We start from the raw sequence: 15,127 nt of genomic DNA on the forward strand, positions 1-15,127 counted from the left end.
GCAGTATATAAGAGAACTAACGGGACTGCCCCGGCAGAGCTCCCGACCGACGTGTACTATGGAGCATTACGTTTGTTAGAACCTCTCCAGATTGCTGATAATAAAGAATTATTCATTTAATATTGACCAGGTGTCCCTGTTTGTAATTTCCACAACAGCCTCATAATATGAAATAAAACATTCCGATTTCAAACAATTAAGTATGTTTTCAAAATGTATACTGCCTCCAGCTCACATTGTAAAGTGGTGTGTGACACGTTGATATCCTGTTGCCTACACTTGAATGGTGAATGGGAGGCATGCTTCAATGACCAGTTGAGAAATAAAAATAGCTATTTTTAATCGTGCACCAAAACTGTTTTTAACACGTGATTGCATTTAGAATAGCTGTGCAATGAATGGGCTTATAAAAGCACACGTTTTACTCCAGCAGCAACCAGCTGAGGAGCTGCAGGGGAAATCTGTGTGCGTGTTATATTTGTGTTGGATAAAAAACATTCATGATTACTAATGAAAATACACACAGGCCAATTTAATTCCACTAAATTATGAAAATTAACCTATAGACCGATAAGCATGACGGTCAAATGTATTTACATCAACTGGTATTCCCATCAATGAATAAAAAGCATACTTTTTTTTGCAGGTCATTTTGGCCGGCAACAGTTTTTCGTTTTTTTTATTGGCCAAAAGCCGGCTTTTGCAGTCTAACGGAAACCCTGGTGTGTGTGTGCGTATGTGTATGTGCCAGAGATTGAATGTGTAGTGGGTGTTGATATTGACAGTAATTGTGTCTTCAAACTGTGGCAGAGGAAAACAAAATCCTATTCTTGAAAACAGGGCAAAGAAAACAGTAGGAGGTAATAGGTAGGCAATTCCGTTCGTAACAAAATGGCACAATGTCGGACCTAATTCCATGTAACACACAGCAGGTCTGTGCAGATTTATCCGTTAGCACATCCTACAGCTAATTCATTTTCACTATTTACATGGAGATGGAAAATGTACAGGCCTGACTATTCTCATTCTGATTCTGTACAAAGAGAGCTGACTCCTGTGTCTCTGCCAAAGGATGAGTCACTAGCAGTGTTAAAGTTCATGGGCTGGCCATGCCTTTTCACTGGAACCTGGGGCGTGGACAGGGCACATTACTAAATTAAGCAATGGCAGAAAAGTAATTTCAATCTTGGCCTGGACTACAACGATACACAGGTCTTAATAATAAAATGGCTAGGCCTACACACTACACACATACTGTGTGGCCAGCTTCATGTGTGTGTGGTACCTGAATGGTTAATCCTGGACAGACAAAAGGCTGGATGATGACTTGAGACATGCTGAAGGGCTCACTACACCTTCTTCCAGCTGTGCTTTCCTGTGACAGGTGACAATTCATCTAATAACCCTAAAAGGTTTTCACAGCACACTTTTACCATTTCCACTCATTGGAACTTAACAGGAAGCAAGCCTGAAGTCAAACCATCAGAGGGGTGAAAGAGTGACACTGCAGCTCAAGTCAACTATCAGACCGGGAGAAAGGAGTGAAAATGACAAATCAGCACCAGGGAAAGTGTTAGTGTTTTAAGACAAATGTCTGGTAAAGGACATGACCTGAAGCTCTTATCTCACCTGGCAGGCGTTGTAGAGGAGCTGGTGCTCAAACTTCTTGATGCCCAGGATGGACTGGAACATCTCGTAGAGCTGGTCCTTACTGAGGATGAGCTCTGAGGCTGCGCTGGCAGTCATCCGCTGCTGGTGCTTCCTGGGGTCCTCCTCTCCACGGTAGATGGTGTCAAACTTGGCCATCCAAGAGCTGAGCACCGTCTCCTTACTCAGACCGTCGATCTCGGGCAGGCTGCGGACACGCTTCTCAATGTGCTTCTTGAAGACCTCCCGCGAGTCACTGGCCGAGCAACCTCCGCTCTGGACCATCCGGCACACACGGTCACTTTTCAAAAATATCTGTTGTCACGGTCGAGAGCAGAAAAAGGGCATTAAGCACGTGGATTAAACATTACAGGGCAGGAGGAACATACAGGGGGAAGAACATACAGTGTGGTTGAGAGGTTAGGATCAATTCCATTTTAACTCAATTCCTGAATTGAAATTGTCCATTATTTTCTATGAGACGTTCTCCCCTGCAGCTGCGTATAGTAGCCCTGGTAGCAGGCTGACACGTCTTTGCTTCTGGAGGGATGTGAAATGAAGACGCAGCTGCAAAAGTACTTCTTCTCTCTTTGAGGCTTTGCTACAGCGCGGCCTTTGGGTCTTTATGATGAAGGTGCAGAGGGAAATAAATTATTGTAGTTTCAATTCAATCTGACATTGTTGTGCTACTCTGTTCAATTCCAAGCTGTACATATATTTTTTTCACAATCCCCACAAAGCAATTTTCCATGCCAAGGGTTGTGGGTTAGAGAAATAGAATGAGAGAGACATAGAGAGAGGGACCCAAATGGCTGGCTGACTCAGATGTTGGCCCTCTCTCTACCGTGCAACCTCCTTATGGCTCACAGTGACAGACTCTCTGTTCCAAATCAGTGCCTAACGCAGGGTGAAGACAGAAGGCCATCACTCTGAGCCTTGATGGACACACAGATACACAGACATTTATCACTCTGTCTGGAGCCAGCTTTGGACACTTGACTTGTTCTGCAACAGCAGCAGTGCTCTTAGTGGGCCAAAAAGAAGGGAACATTGCACAAATGGGAGTGTTAAATATAGAACTGCTGATATAGAAAATAGAGCTGAAATGTTGTCTAGACATTGTCACCTTCACATACAGTAGCATTACAAAGAGCACCCCAGGTGTCTCAACTCCAGTTTCCAGAGCAGGTGGGGATGTGGGGAGTGTGTAAGCATCCAGAACTCAGCCAATAAGACCATTAGGCTTTAATTTAATTGGATAATCTGCTTCAGCTTTTTCAATTCACTAATTTGGGCTTATTGAAGTGCCACATTGATTAATTCTACAGGCAGAGTAAATCACCTTTTCGCTCACTACATTTTCTTGTCTCCTTTTCTCTAACTTTTAGGTAGGTTTGAAATAGTGTTCTAAACCTCATCTTTCTGTGATTTCAGAGTGAAGGTGGACTGATTGGATGGGAAGGATAGTCATACTCAAAGCTAAGGGCACAGGATGACCATGGATTCAGGTTAGCACCTCACAAACTGTCACGCCCTGGCTCTGGGACTCTGTTATGTTGAGCCAGGGTGTGTTGTTTCTTTGTGTTTTGTGTGCTAGGGTGATATTCTAGTGCTTGTGTTTCTATGTTGGCCGGGGTGGTTCTCAATCAGAGGCAACGTGAATCAGCTGTTGCTTGTTGTCTCTGATTGGGAACCATACTTAGGCAGCCGTTTGGGCATTGTCATGTGTGGGATCTTGTTCCGTATGGTTTGTGTTGTAACCAAGGACTTCACCTTTCGTATCTTTTGTTGTTTTGTTCGTGTGGTGAATAATAAATAAAGTATGTTCACATTCCACGCTGCGCATTGGTCCTCTCTTCCCGAAGATTGTGACACATACAGTTAGGGAAAAAAGTATTTGATTCCCTGCTGATTTTGTACGTTTGCCCACTGACAAAGAAATGATCAGTCTATAATTTTAATGGTAGGTTTATTTGAACAGTGAGAGACAGAATAACAACAAAAAAATCTGATTGATTGATTTGCATTGTAATGAGGGAAATAGGTATTTGACCCCCTCTCAATCAGAAAGATTTCTGGCTCCCATGTGTCTTTTCTACAGGTAACGAGCTGAGATTAGGAGCACACTTGTCACGATCGTTAGACGGAGTAGACCAAGGCGCAGCGTGATGAGCGAACATACTTCTTTATTTGATGAATACACGAACAAACAAAACAACAAACGATGACGTGACGTCCTAGGTTAACAACCAACACGGAACAAACCAACTGGAACAAGATCCCACAACTATTGTGGGAAAACAGCCTCTATAAATATGGCTCCCAATCAGAGACAACCAGCAACAGCTGACACTCGTTGCCTCTCATTGGGAACCACTCTGGCCAACACAGAAATACAACACATAGAATATACACACCCTGGCTCAACATATAGAGTCCCCAGAGCCAGGGTGTGACAGTACCCCCCCCTAAAGGCGCGGACTGCGACCGCGCCTAAACATAAACAAACCAGGGGAGGGCTGGGTGGGCATTCCTCCTCGGAGGCGGTTCCGGCTCCGGGCTCGCCCACCACCCTCCAATAATCCCCCCGTAGCGCCCCTGGTCCGGTCTGGCCCCGCTGGCTGGAGCTGGACTGGACATCGTTGGAGCGGATTGCTTAAGCTCCGGTGTGGAGCAGCTGACCGGTACCTGACCAGGCACCGATGACCCAGGCACGGGTTGTGCCGGACTGACGACGCGCACCCCTGGCTTGGTGCGTGGAGCAGGAACGGGCCGGACCGGGCTGACGATGCGCACCCCTGGCTTGGTGCGTGGAGCAGCAACGGGCCGGACCGGGCTGACGATGCGCACCCCTGGCTTGGTGCGTGGAGCAGGAACGGACCGGACCGGGCTGACGATGCGCACAATTGGCTTGGTGCGTGGAGCAGGAACGGGCTGGACCGGGCTGACGACTCGCACCCCTGGCTTGGTGCGTGGAGCAGGAACGGGCCGGACCGGGCTGACGATGCGCACCCCTGGCTTGGTGCGTGGAGCAGGAACGGGCCGGACCGGGCTGACGACTCGCACCCCTGGCTTGGTGCGTGGAGCAGGAACGGGCCGGACCGGGCTGACGATACGCACCCCTGGCTTGGTGCGTGGAGCAGGAACGGGCCGGACCGGGCTGGCGACGCACACCGTAGGCCTGGTGCGAGTGGCAGGAACAGGCCGGGCCGGGCTGGCGACGCACACCGTAGGCTTGGTGCGAAGGGCAGGAACAGGCCGGGCCGGGCTGGCGACGCGCACCGTAGGCTTGGTGCGAGGAGCAGGAACAGGCCGGGCCGGGCTGGCGACGCGCACCGTAGGCTTGGTGCGAGGAGCAGGAACAGGCCGGGCCGGGCTGGCGACGCGCACCGTAGGCTTGGTGCGAGGAGCAGGAACAGGCCGCGCCGGGCTGGCGACGCGCACCGTAGGCTTGGTGCGAGGAGCAGGAACAGGCCGGGCCGGGCTGGCGACGCACACCGTAGGCTTGATGCAAGTGGCAGGAACAGGCCGGGCCGGGCTGGCAACGCACACCGTAGGCTTGGTGCGAGGAGCAGGAACCGGCCGGGCTGGGCTGGCGATGCGCACCGGAGGCTTGGTGCGAGGAGCAGGAACAGGCCGGGCCGGGCTGGCGACGCGCACCGTAGGCTTGGTGCGAGGGGCAGGAACAGGCCGGGCCGGGCTGGCGACGCGCACCGTAGGCTTGGTGCGAGGAGCAGGAACAGGCCGGGCCGGGCTGGCGACGCGAACCGTAGGCTTGGTGCGAGGAACAGGAACAGGCCGGACCGTACTGGGAACACACACCACTGGCCTTAAACGGGGATCAGGAATGGGCCGGACCGGACTGGCAATACACCTCAGTACCTCTCGCCGTGCCTCTACAACTTCCTTCCCTCCTCTCACCAATGGCTCCCGTAACCCGGTGGCCTTCTCTCCTCGTCTCCCATTTTGCCCTGTGGCAGTCTCCTACTGCCCAGTCGCCCATGCCGTGTGCCCCCCCCTAAACATTTTCTGGGGTTGCCTCTCGTCCGTCCGACGACGACACTGTTGACGCCGTTGCTCCTCTCTCGCCAGGGCCTTAATCTTAGCCCATGGCCCTTTGCCCCCGAGCATGTCCTCCCAGGACCACGATTTGCCCACCTGGGCCATCGACAACCTCTCCAGCTCCTTTCCCGGCGCTTCCTCCCATGTCCAGGCCGCCTGCTCCTGGACACGCTGCTTGGTCCTGGTATGGTGGGATCTTCTGTCACGATCGTTAGACGGAGTAGACCAAGGCGCAGCGTGATGAGCGAACATACTTCTTTATTTGATGAATACACGAACAAACAAAACAACAAACGATGACGTGACGTCCTAGGTTAACAACCAACACGGAACAAACCAACTGGAACAAGATCCCACAACTATTGTGGGAAAACAGCCTCTATAAATATGGCTCCCAATCAGAGACAACCAGCAACAGCTGACACTCGTTGCCTCTGATTGGGAATCACTCTGGCCAACACAGAAATACAACACATAGAATATACACACCCTGGCTCAACATATAGAGTCCCCAGAGCCAGGGTGTGACAACACTCTTAAAGGGAGTGCTCCTAATCTCAGCTTGTTACCTGTATGAATGACGCCTGTCCACAGAAGCAATCAATCAATCAGATTCCAAACTCTCCACCATGGCCAAGACCAAAGAGCTCTCCAAGGATGTCATGGACAAGATTGTAGACCTACACAAGGCTAGAATGGGCTACAAGACCATCGCCAAGCAGCTTGGTGAGAAGGTGACAACAGTTGGTGTGATTATTCGCAAATGGAAGAAACACAAAAGAACTGTCAATCTCCCTCGGCCTGGGGCTCCATGCAAGATCTCACCTCGTGGAGTTGCAATGATCATGAGAACGGTGAGGAATCAGCCCAGAACTACACGGGATCTTGTCAATGATCTCAAGGCAGCTGGGACCATAGTCACCAAGAAAACAATTGGTAACACACTACGCCGTGAAGGACTGAAATCCTGCAGCGCCCGCAAGGTCCCCCTGCTCAAGAAAGCACATATACAGGGCCGTCTGAAGTTTGCCAATGAACATCTGAATGATTCAGAGGAGAACTGGGTGAAAGTGTTGTGGTCAGATGAGACCAAAATCGAGCTCTTTGGCATCAACTTAACTCGCAGTGATTGGAGGCGGATGAATGCTGCCTATGACCCCAAGAACACCATCCCCACCGTCAAACATGGAGGTGGAAACATTATGCTTTGGGGGTGTTTTTCTGCTAAGGGGACAGGACAACTTCACCGCATCAAAGGGACGATGGACGGGGCCATGTACCGTCAAATCTTGGGTGAGAACCTCCTTCCCTCAGCCAGGGCATTGAAAATGGGTCGTGGATGGGTATTCCAGCATGACAATGACCCAAAACACACGGCCAAGGCAACAAAGGAGTGGCTCAAGAAGAAGCACATTAAGGTCCTGGAGTGGCCTAGCTAGTCTCCAGACCTTAATCCCATAGAAAATCTGTGGAGGGAGAGGAGTGGAACAAAATCCCTCCTGAGATGTGTGCAAACCTGGTGGCCAACTACAAGAAACGTCTGACCTCTGTGATTGCCAACAAGGGTTTTGCCACCAAGTACTAAGTCATGTTTTGCAGAGGGGTCAAATACTTATTTCCCTCATTAAAATGCAAATCAATTTATAACATTTTTGACATGCAATTTTTCTGGATTTTTGTTGTTGTTATTCTGTCTCTCACTGTTCAAATAAACCTACCATTAAAATTATAGACTGATCATGTCTTTGTCAGTGGGCAAATGTACAAAATCAGCAGGGGATCAAATACTTTTTTCCCTCACTGTAGCTGCTGTCTGGACTGAATATTTCAGAGGCCTATTTTGGGAAGTCCAATTCATTTGAATCTGTCAGATTCAGGATGAGAACATTAATAAGATTGCCTGAAGGAAGCAGCCTGTCTGTGAATTCCACATAATTTACCAGACCAAAGGTGAGTAATCTATTCAAATATCCAGACGGACTGGTCCGTCCGCTGAGGATCATTTAAAACAGCAGGAGAATCATTACGGAATACAAATCAACAGAAAAGACAACAAACACTTAAACATACTCCCACATAGACCTCAAATAAAACACACACACACACAGAGTTGGGCCTCACGTCATAGTAGCTCTGGACTGCATTGATAAAGGCCTCGTCTGCCACTATCTGGGTGTCACCACTTAGGAAGGCCTGGAAACGCTCCTTCACTGTCTGTAGCTGCTGCTTACTGATCTGAGAGAGGAGACAGACAGACAGACAGACAGACAGACAGGAGAAAGTCAATATAGAGAGAACCACAACAGAGTGATAGGAATCATGCTAACTTTAAGTTAGCTCATAGGTTTTATATTACTTTACTTCATACAACTCTATTTTCACAGTCCACTTATAAAATTAACAACTTTATGTAAATGTTGAATATAAATGTACTTTTAAGTATTTCTCTTCCCTTACACTTTTTTTCAGTGCTAAACTGAGATTCAAAATTCAAAAGACACTCGCACATCTGAGCTATCTTTGTTCCAGGTGCATGGTAACAATTGAATAAGATGTTAAAATAGAAGAAGCCCGCACACCGCTCTTGATAGTATCACTGCTCTTTATTAAGCTTTACGTATCGTCCTCAAGGCCTTTGTCAGAGCTTTTGTGAATGTTTATAATTTGCACCCTTATGTAGACATTGCTCCACCCACACCCATTCAATGCATCGAATGGGGTTGGAGTCGAGGGAAAATAATCAAGTGTTACCAAATATAACAATGTGCATTTCATAAGTATTCTAAAAAAGTGTGTAAATTTATTTGAAAACTTTACCGAGCATTTAAGGCAAAAAATTGCCACCTTAGTTGTGGATTACAGCCCTCACCAAAGTTTTTAAAACTGTGGTCTCCCAGTCTCAACTGACAATAACAACAGGGAAGTTTTTTGCATTCAAATTAATTAGTGGTGCAATCGCTGTGTGGCAAAAAGGCATTATCCCTGGCAAACTGGACTGATAGGCTATAAATCAATGATGGGGTAATAAAGATGTTCAAAGATAGATAGGAAATGAGTTTGTGCTGATGTTGCCACAGTAATACTGCACTGGGCACTTGTGTAAATGTATATTGACCTTCTGCGGGCCCCTCTCCTGCCCGAGCTAAATACACAGGGTGGTAGGAGCAGATAAATAGGGGAGCAGGTCTAACTGGGAGGATAGAGAAAGGCTGAATTTACACAGGCAGTCCAATTCTGATCTCTTGCCCAATTATTGACAAAAGAGCTGATCTGATTGGTCAAAAGACCAATCAGTGGAAAAATACCAGAATTGGACTGCCTGTGTAAACGCAGCCAAAGTGATGTGGCAGAGACGAGATGACACGAGACAGTATAGCCATAATTAAACTTTTATGCAGAGTGCACACCAAGGTCCTATCTCTGATGTTGGCTAGCGATTATAACCCAATGGCGTCTGATAAATGGGAGCACTTGTTTTACAATAACACACTGATCCATCAAATCAGTCTTTACAACACACTCACAACATGTTTAGAGGGGAGGGTAGCCAACCATTCTGTCATAATTTTGCCAAGGAACACGATACTGTTCTTAATTAAAATGTAAAATGTATTATTAATGCTCCTTCATGTGGTCTCTCTCCTTTGTCCTCTACACACATTTTATTTCAGCCTTTGATATCTGAGAGGAGTGGAACACTAATGTATAAAGCCACGCCTACCAACCCACCCCTGAACCTCCTCCCCATCTGTCCCCTCCCACCGCTGCCCCAAGTTACTGTTACCATGGTCACCATGTCACAGACAACTCCACAAAGCCCTGTAGTACTTACCCTGAATGGGGTCAAGGTTCAGAGTTCAATGTGACCTTTCCATTACCAGCCTCTCTGCCGAGGACTATGCTGAAACCCTGATATTACTAGTAGTCAGGGTAATGATTATAGCACAGATTATAGTTATGGAAGTGACCTTTATCCTCATTTATCCACCATCCAATATATGGAAAAAGTCAACACATTTCTGAGATCTAGTGAGCTCCACTCACCCATCATCAGCTATGGATCTTCACCCTGCCCAGCCCCATTCACCTCTCTGCCAAGTACTGATAAATAACCCATGTTTGGGTGAGAGGGATGTCTCAGCAGACCAGCTGGGCCACAGGATTTGATGAAGACTGAACGCCAGCCAAACCTCTCACCTCCAGATGCCTACCCCAATCAGACCCATGTGATTAATCAGACAGTGGAGCAGACTCGGAGTGGGCATCGTGTCTGGGGTGAACTAAAGTATCACAGACTCTCCTAGCACAATCCACAGTCACAGAAGGTGTGACCTAAGTAGCACAGCAGATAACTTCACAGTACCTCATCAAGTCATCCATCCATCCTGGAACCCTCTCTCTTCCTCTCACACCTCTAACCTCTCGCCATCCCTACTTTTAAACACTCCTCTACTCAATCCATTCCCTTACACTCTGGTGTGAGTGTATGGAGGAAGATCAGCCAGCCCTTAGTTTTCTGAGGCCACAACACAGACCAGATATTGGTACTACTGCCTCAGTTGATCCTGTTGTTGTGCAGCTGTATACTTTCATTTAGCCTCATTCTCTCCTTATATGCACCTGACTGTGGGTTAAACTATCTGTAGCACCAGTAATCCCCCAGAAATGCTTAATCCACTCTAGCTCTGCTCTCAGCACACCAAGGAGAGCAGCTGGAGGTCAGCCTATCTTCTGGGAGGCCAAGCATCTTTCTATTTATTTAGCCAGGATAGTCCTGCGGTAATTCAATTTGAGAAGGACAGTACTGTATGGAAACTGTATACACAGACCATTATAGCGCCTAGTCTCACCCGCCCTTGGTACGTATGAGTGAGTGAGATTTTTCTGAGAGTAGACAATGACATGGTATCTCTGTACACTTGAACAGGGAGTGTCAGAATTGCCTATGTTCCAAATACAAACAATTGCCACTGTTTCCCAGGGAGTCCTGGGTTCCAGGACTTTTATTTTAGTCAAGCCACAACTCTGTACCAGGCTGCAACACTTACACACTGACAATACAATAAGCACGTTCCACATCTATACCCCAATAAAGCACCGCCCCCCATGACTATGTGTAAACATGGTGAGAGGCAGTAAACAATATGCCCACCATATTACTTTCACATTACACTTAAGAAAAAAGCAGATACACATCCACAGAATTAACATGACTGCTGCTAAGTCTGTAGTCAAGCCACTTTTTTTTTGTCATTTAGCATACACTCTTATCCAGAGCAACGTACAGTAGTGAGTGCACACATTTTCATACTTTTTTCCGTACCAGTCCCCCATGAGAATCGTCCACTCCATTGACAGGAATCAGGGGAAATCTGTACTACCAGGGCTGGGGGTTGGGGTAGGGGGATGGGGTAGTTGGCATGGGTAGGGGCAGATGTGCATATGGCTTTAGGAGATGACGTGAGATAGTTGCTACAGTATGTCCAAACATACTTAATAAATCCCTGTCCTTGACTTCTGACTCCAAATCCCACAGATTTGAGAGGACTGGATTTGGCAGAAGTCTTTTCTCCATATGGCCTTCACCTATCTAGTGCTTTCAGATCTGGGTTTACTGTGTGAATTGTCAGTGTATTTGGAACATAGGCAATTATGACACTCCCTGTTCAAGTGTATAGAGATACCATGTCATTGTCTACTCTCAGAGAAATCTCACTTACTCACTCGTACCAAGGGCGGGTGAGACTAGGCGCTATAATGGTCTATGTGTATACAGTTTCCATAATGTACTGTCCTTCTCAGAATGAATTCCCGCAGGACTCTTATGTGCCTAATGAAGCATTGAATTGTATTTGTTTACATTAGAATCCATCAAACATGGGCCTAGATTTACTAAGCGCTTGCACCTGTGCAATGTTCACTACCCCCATTTTCAGAGGGGAGTAAAATACACAAAACGAAGCTAAAGACATTTAACACTCTTTATTGCATCTTTATTACTTTGAGTCTGTGTCCTTAAATTAAATGAACTGCTAAGTCCGTACAAGAAATCAGGCACATGTCTGTGTGTAATTATTTGTAATATGTTTAAGATTGGCACTTTGACAATGTTAGGATTGATTGCTTTTTATATCCCAGATGCAAAATAAAATATAATGATCGAGATATTATGGATACAGTACATACATAGATGGGTGTGTCTGTGTAATATAATATCCTCCTCCTAAGACAGAGGAAAAGCATTTAGGGTTCTCTATAGATACCTGTCTGACTGAGAGGCAGGCCAGCCACTCCAGAAACTACACACACCAACACACTAATACTGTAATACCAGGGAATTACTAAGGCAAAGGTCAGTGTTCTGTCTGGGGTTTGGCACACTGTGTCAGTTGTTACGCTCGCCTTTTCTGCCAGCGTTTTAGTGATGAACAGACACAGAGCAAACAGACACACTCCAAACATTGGAGGACCAGGAATAGAACACTCAATATTCCAATCCCTTGGGTACAGCATAGTGTATGTGTATGAGATCATGTTGCTATTTGACATTTTAGTCTGTGTCCTTTCATTAGATTAACAGCAAAGTCATAATTCTGGAAATCTTTTACATAATAAGATTTTTTTTTTGTCATCTCTTCCCAGCTCAAGCAGCTCAGACAGCTCAGACTGTGTTCCACTTACAGATAGACACCAGTGGTTCAACAAGGTAACTTAGTCTCTATTCTACTCATTGACTCAAGTCCTCTCCCAGGTTTTCATGTGTCCACTCCACTTAGTTCATAGTGAGGTACTGGCTCTAAGCCCCTGAGCCAGCAAACATCAGGCTGAGGGTTTACGTAATGCACCACTTTAATGGCATGAATCTAATCATCTCTGGCACAGGATGGAATATTCCCTCAAATGATTGTTTTACTGAGCCAGCTGGCCACAAACAATGCTGACTCCTTAAAAGGCATGCTCTTTACAGGGTCACTGAGCAAATATCACATTGTGTGTATAGTAGGAGATTGTGTTATGAATGTTTTGTACAAACATGAACTGTATGTTGCACATACTTCAATGTGGATTAAGTAATGTGTTTTTTCAGTGTGAGTGTTCACACACCACATGTGTGTGTGTGTGTGTGTGTGTGTGTGTGTGTGTGTGTGTGTGTTTGTTTGTTTAATCCATTATGTTTGTGTTCATAAGAGCCTAAGCATGGTCTGTATGCCTGTGTCTGGCACGTGCCTTGTATCTCTTAAGTGAGCGTGTCCTGTGTATGCATTAGTGTTCATCTAACGATAAAGTAGCTACATTTCCTCCCATCATTAGTACCCTGAGCGTGGCCAGAAGACAGGAGACAGTGCTCACATACCCAGAAGCCCACTGTGCGTGGGTTGTGACACGTGGGTTGTGATGGACGGACCCCCAGTGATACAGTCCCCGTTAGTGGTGTGTATGCGTGTGTGTTTGCATATGAGGGTATGTGTGTGCGCGCGAATGTGTGTATGTGTGTGTGCATTGTCGTGACGTGCCTTTCATTATTGTGATTACTATTATTTATCGAATAATTACCTACTATGTTTAATTGTTACTAGATTAAATTAATCACTTATCATTTAACAGTCATTTATTAATCATTTACCTCATATCAGTCTCATTCTGAAAGTCGTAGGCTCTTTCAGTCTGCACGAACCCGGGTCTTACTGATCATTCCATACCACACAAATGTATTTAATTATTTATTTATTTACTAACTAACTAAAAATGATAACACAAGATACAAACACATACACGGTATATGAAAACGGGTCCCTAGCGGACTAACACAATATGACACTTGTTACAAAAGATGGCGAGTTAGAGAGAGAGAGAGAGAGAGAGAGAGAGAGAGAGAGAGAGAGAGAGAGAGAGAGAGAGAAACACTTGGATACACATGGACCTAAGCTCATAGTAATCCTAGTACTTTGCCAGAACTGCCGCCCGTTTGGTAAGAAGTAATGCATGTATTTACGTGTTTGTCTTTGTCGTCTCTGTTGGACCCAGGCCTTCGTGGGAAGGGGTCAATTGAGCCTTCTCTTTCGGATGGCCTTTTAGATGTCAGGCTCAGATTGTCCACAAGAGGTCACAATGTCCTTCTTCTTAGTTGTCTGTTTACTTTCACTCGTTCTGGAAGTGGTCTTCTGAGGACGGCTAATCAGCTGTGTCGATGATCCCCTGTGGGGTGTGAGAGCAGTTTGGTAGACGATGGTTTGAAGAGAGTAACAGGATGGTCCCACTTAAATTCACCTTCTTATATACAGTACTTAGAACAGCTACTCAGCCGTAACATTGATTGTTAGAGGAGGCAACTTTGTCATCTTCACCTCATGTTGATTTGCAGGGACGGGACCAATATGAACAACAGCTGCAGCTTGAGGTCCGTCTAGTCTGATCTGATAATTATTATCTCAGTCTTTTATGCACTCTGGTATAGAGGGGCGTTTCCGTCATACTGACACGACCTCTGAGCTCCCTCGGGCGTGGCTAGTTACGAGGCAAAAGTATTATTATCACTATGATTTTGTTAGAAAGCTAAAATCACATTCCTATCTTCACGAAAACATTGTCTTCTTCCTTGATATTTTCTACACAAGGTAAAGGATGTAAACATGATATACACAGTGTAAAAGCTCTTCAAGTCACAATGTTTTCGTTATAATATGGTCCTCTGTAGCTCAATTGGTAGAGCATGGCGCTTGTAACGCCAGGGTAGTGTGTTCGATCCCCGGGAACACCCATACGTTAAAATGTATGCACGCATGACTGTAAGTCGCTTCGGATAAAAGCGTCTGCTAAATGGCATGTTATTATTATTATATTATTTATAAAAAATTTAATGACATCACAAAATATACATTCATTTTCCATATTCCATTTCTCATCATTCCCAACGTTTGGATGTTGAAATATATTGTCCCAATGTTCATTTACCGGATGTTGAAGTTTTGGGCAGCAAAAGTATCTGAAACAAAGGACATTCCTTTCACCATACTACAGGGCCAGATATAGATTCTCAATCTTTAATTTATGGCAGTATTAAGGTGTGAATATCGGCACGGCACAGCCCCCCCGATAAAATTAAAAAAGCAAATTATTTTAATTTATGCTCGCTTAGCTGTGCCTCACAAATAATACAACAACTGATCTATTACCGGTGTGATCATATAGCCTACCTCAAATGTTGAAATATAATTTTTAATGGTCTGAGAAGACCAACTATTCAAGCAAAGCCAATATGCAGTGATAACGTTTTGGGCCTATAGCCTACTTGTCAGGTGGCGACGGTGAAATGCGGTAGGCGAAGTCAAACGCAGGACACAGAGCTTACTGGAAATGTACTTTACTTGAAAGTAACCAGAGAAAAAAAACATCTCCATACAAGGAGGAAAACAACCCG

At 45.9% G+C, this 15,127-nt stretch overlaps 1 protein-coding gene across 5 annotated transcripts in view; it reads right to left on the minus strand.

Moving 5' to 3' along the window:
• Positions 1-15,127, minus strand: part of LOC121574945 (calcium-dependent secretion activator 1) — a 182,433-nt gene that overhangs the window by 133,963 nt on the left and 33,343 nt on the right. For all 5 annotated transcript variants that reach the window (XM_045222924.1, XM_045222923.1, XM_045222922.1 and 2 more), the window contains exons 2-3: positions 7,831-7,944; positions 1,630-1,962 (exon numbers count right to left, since the gene is read on the minus strand). In XM_045222924.1, the coding sequence (XP_045078859.1) occupies positions 1,630-1,962; positions 7,831-7,944 (447 nt within the window). The remainder of the gene's footprint in view (positions 1-1,629; positions 1,963-7,830; positions 7,945-15,127) is intronic.

This window comes from Coregonus clupeaformis, chromosome 10, assembly GCF_020615455.1.
Source record: "Coregonus clupeaformis isolate EN_2021a chromosome 10, ASM2061545v1, whole genome shotgun sequence".
NCBI lineage: Eukaryota > Metazoa > Chordata > Actinopteri > Salmoniformes > Salmonidae > Coregonus > Coregonus clupeaformis.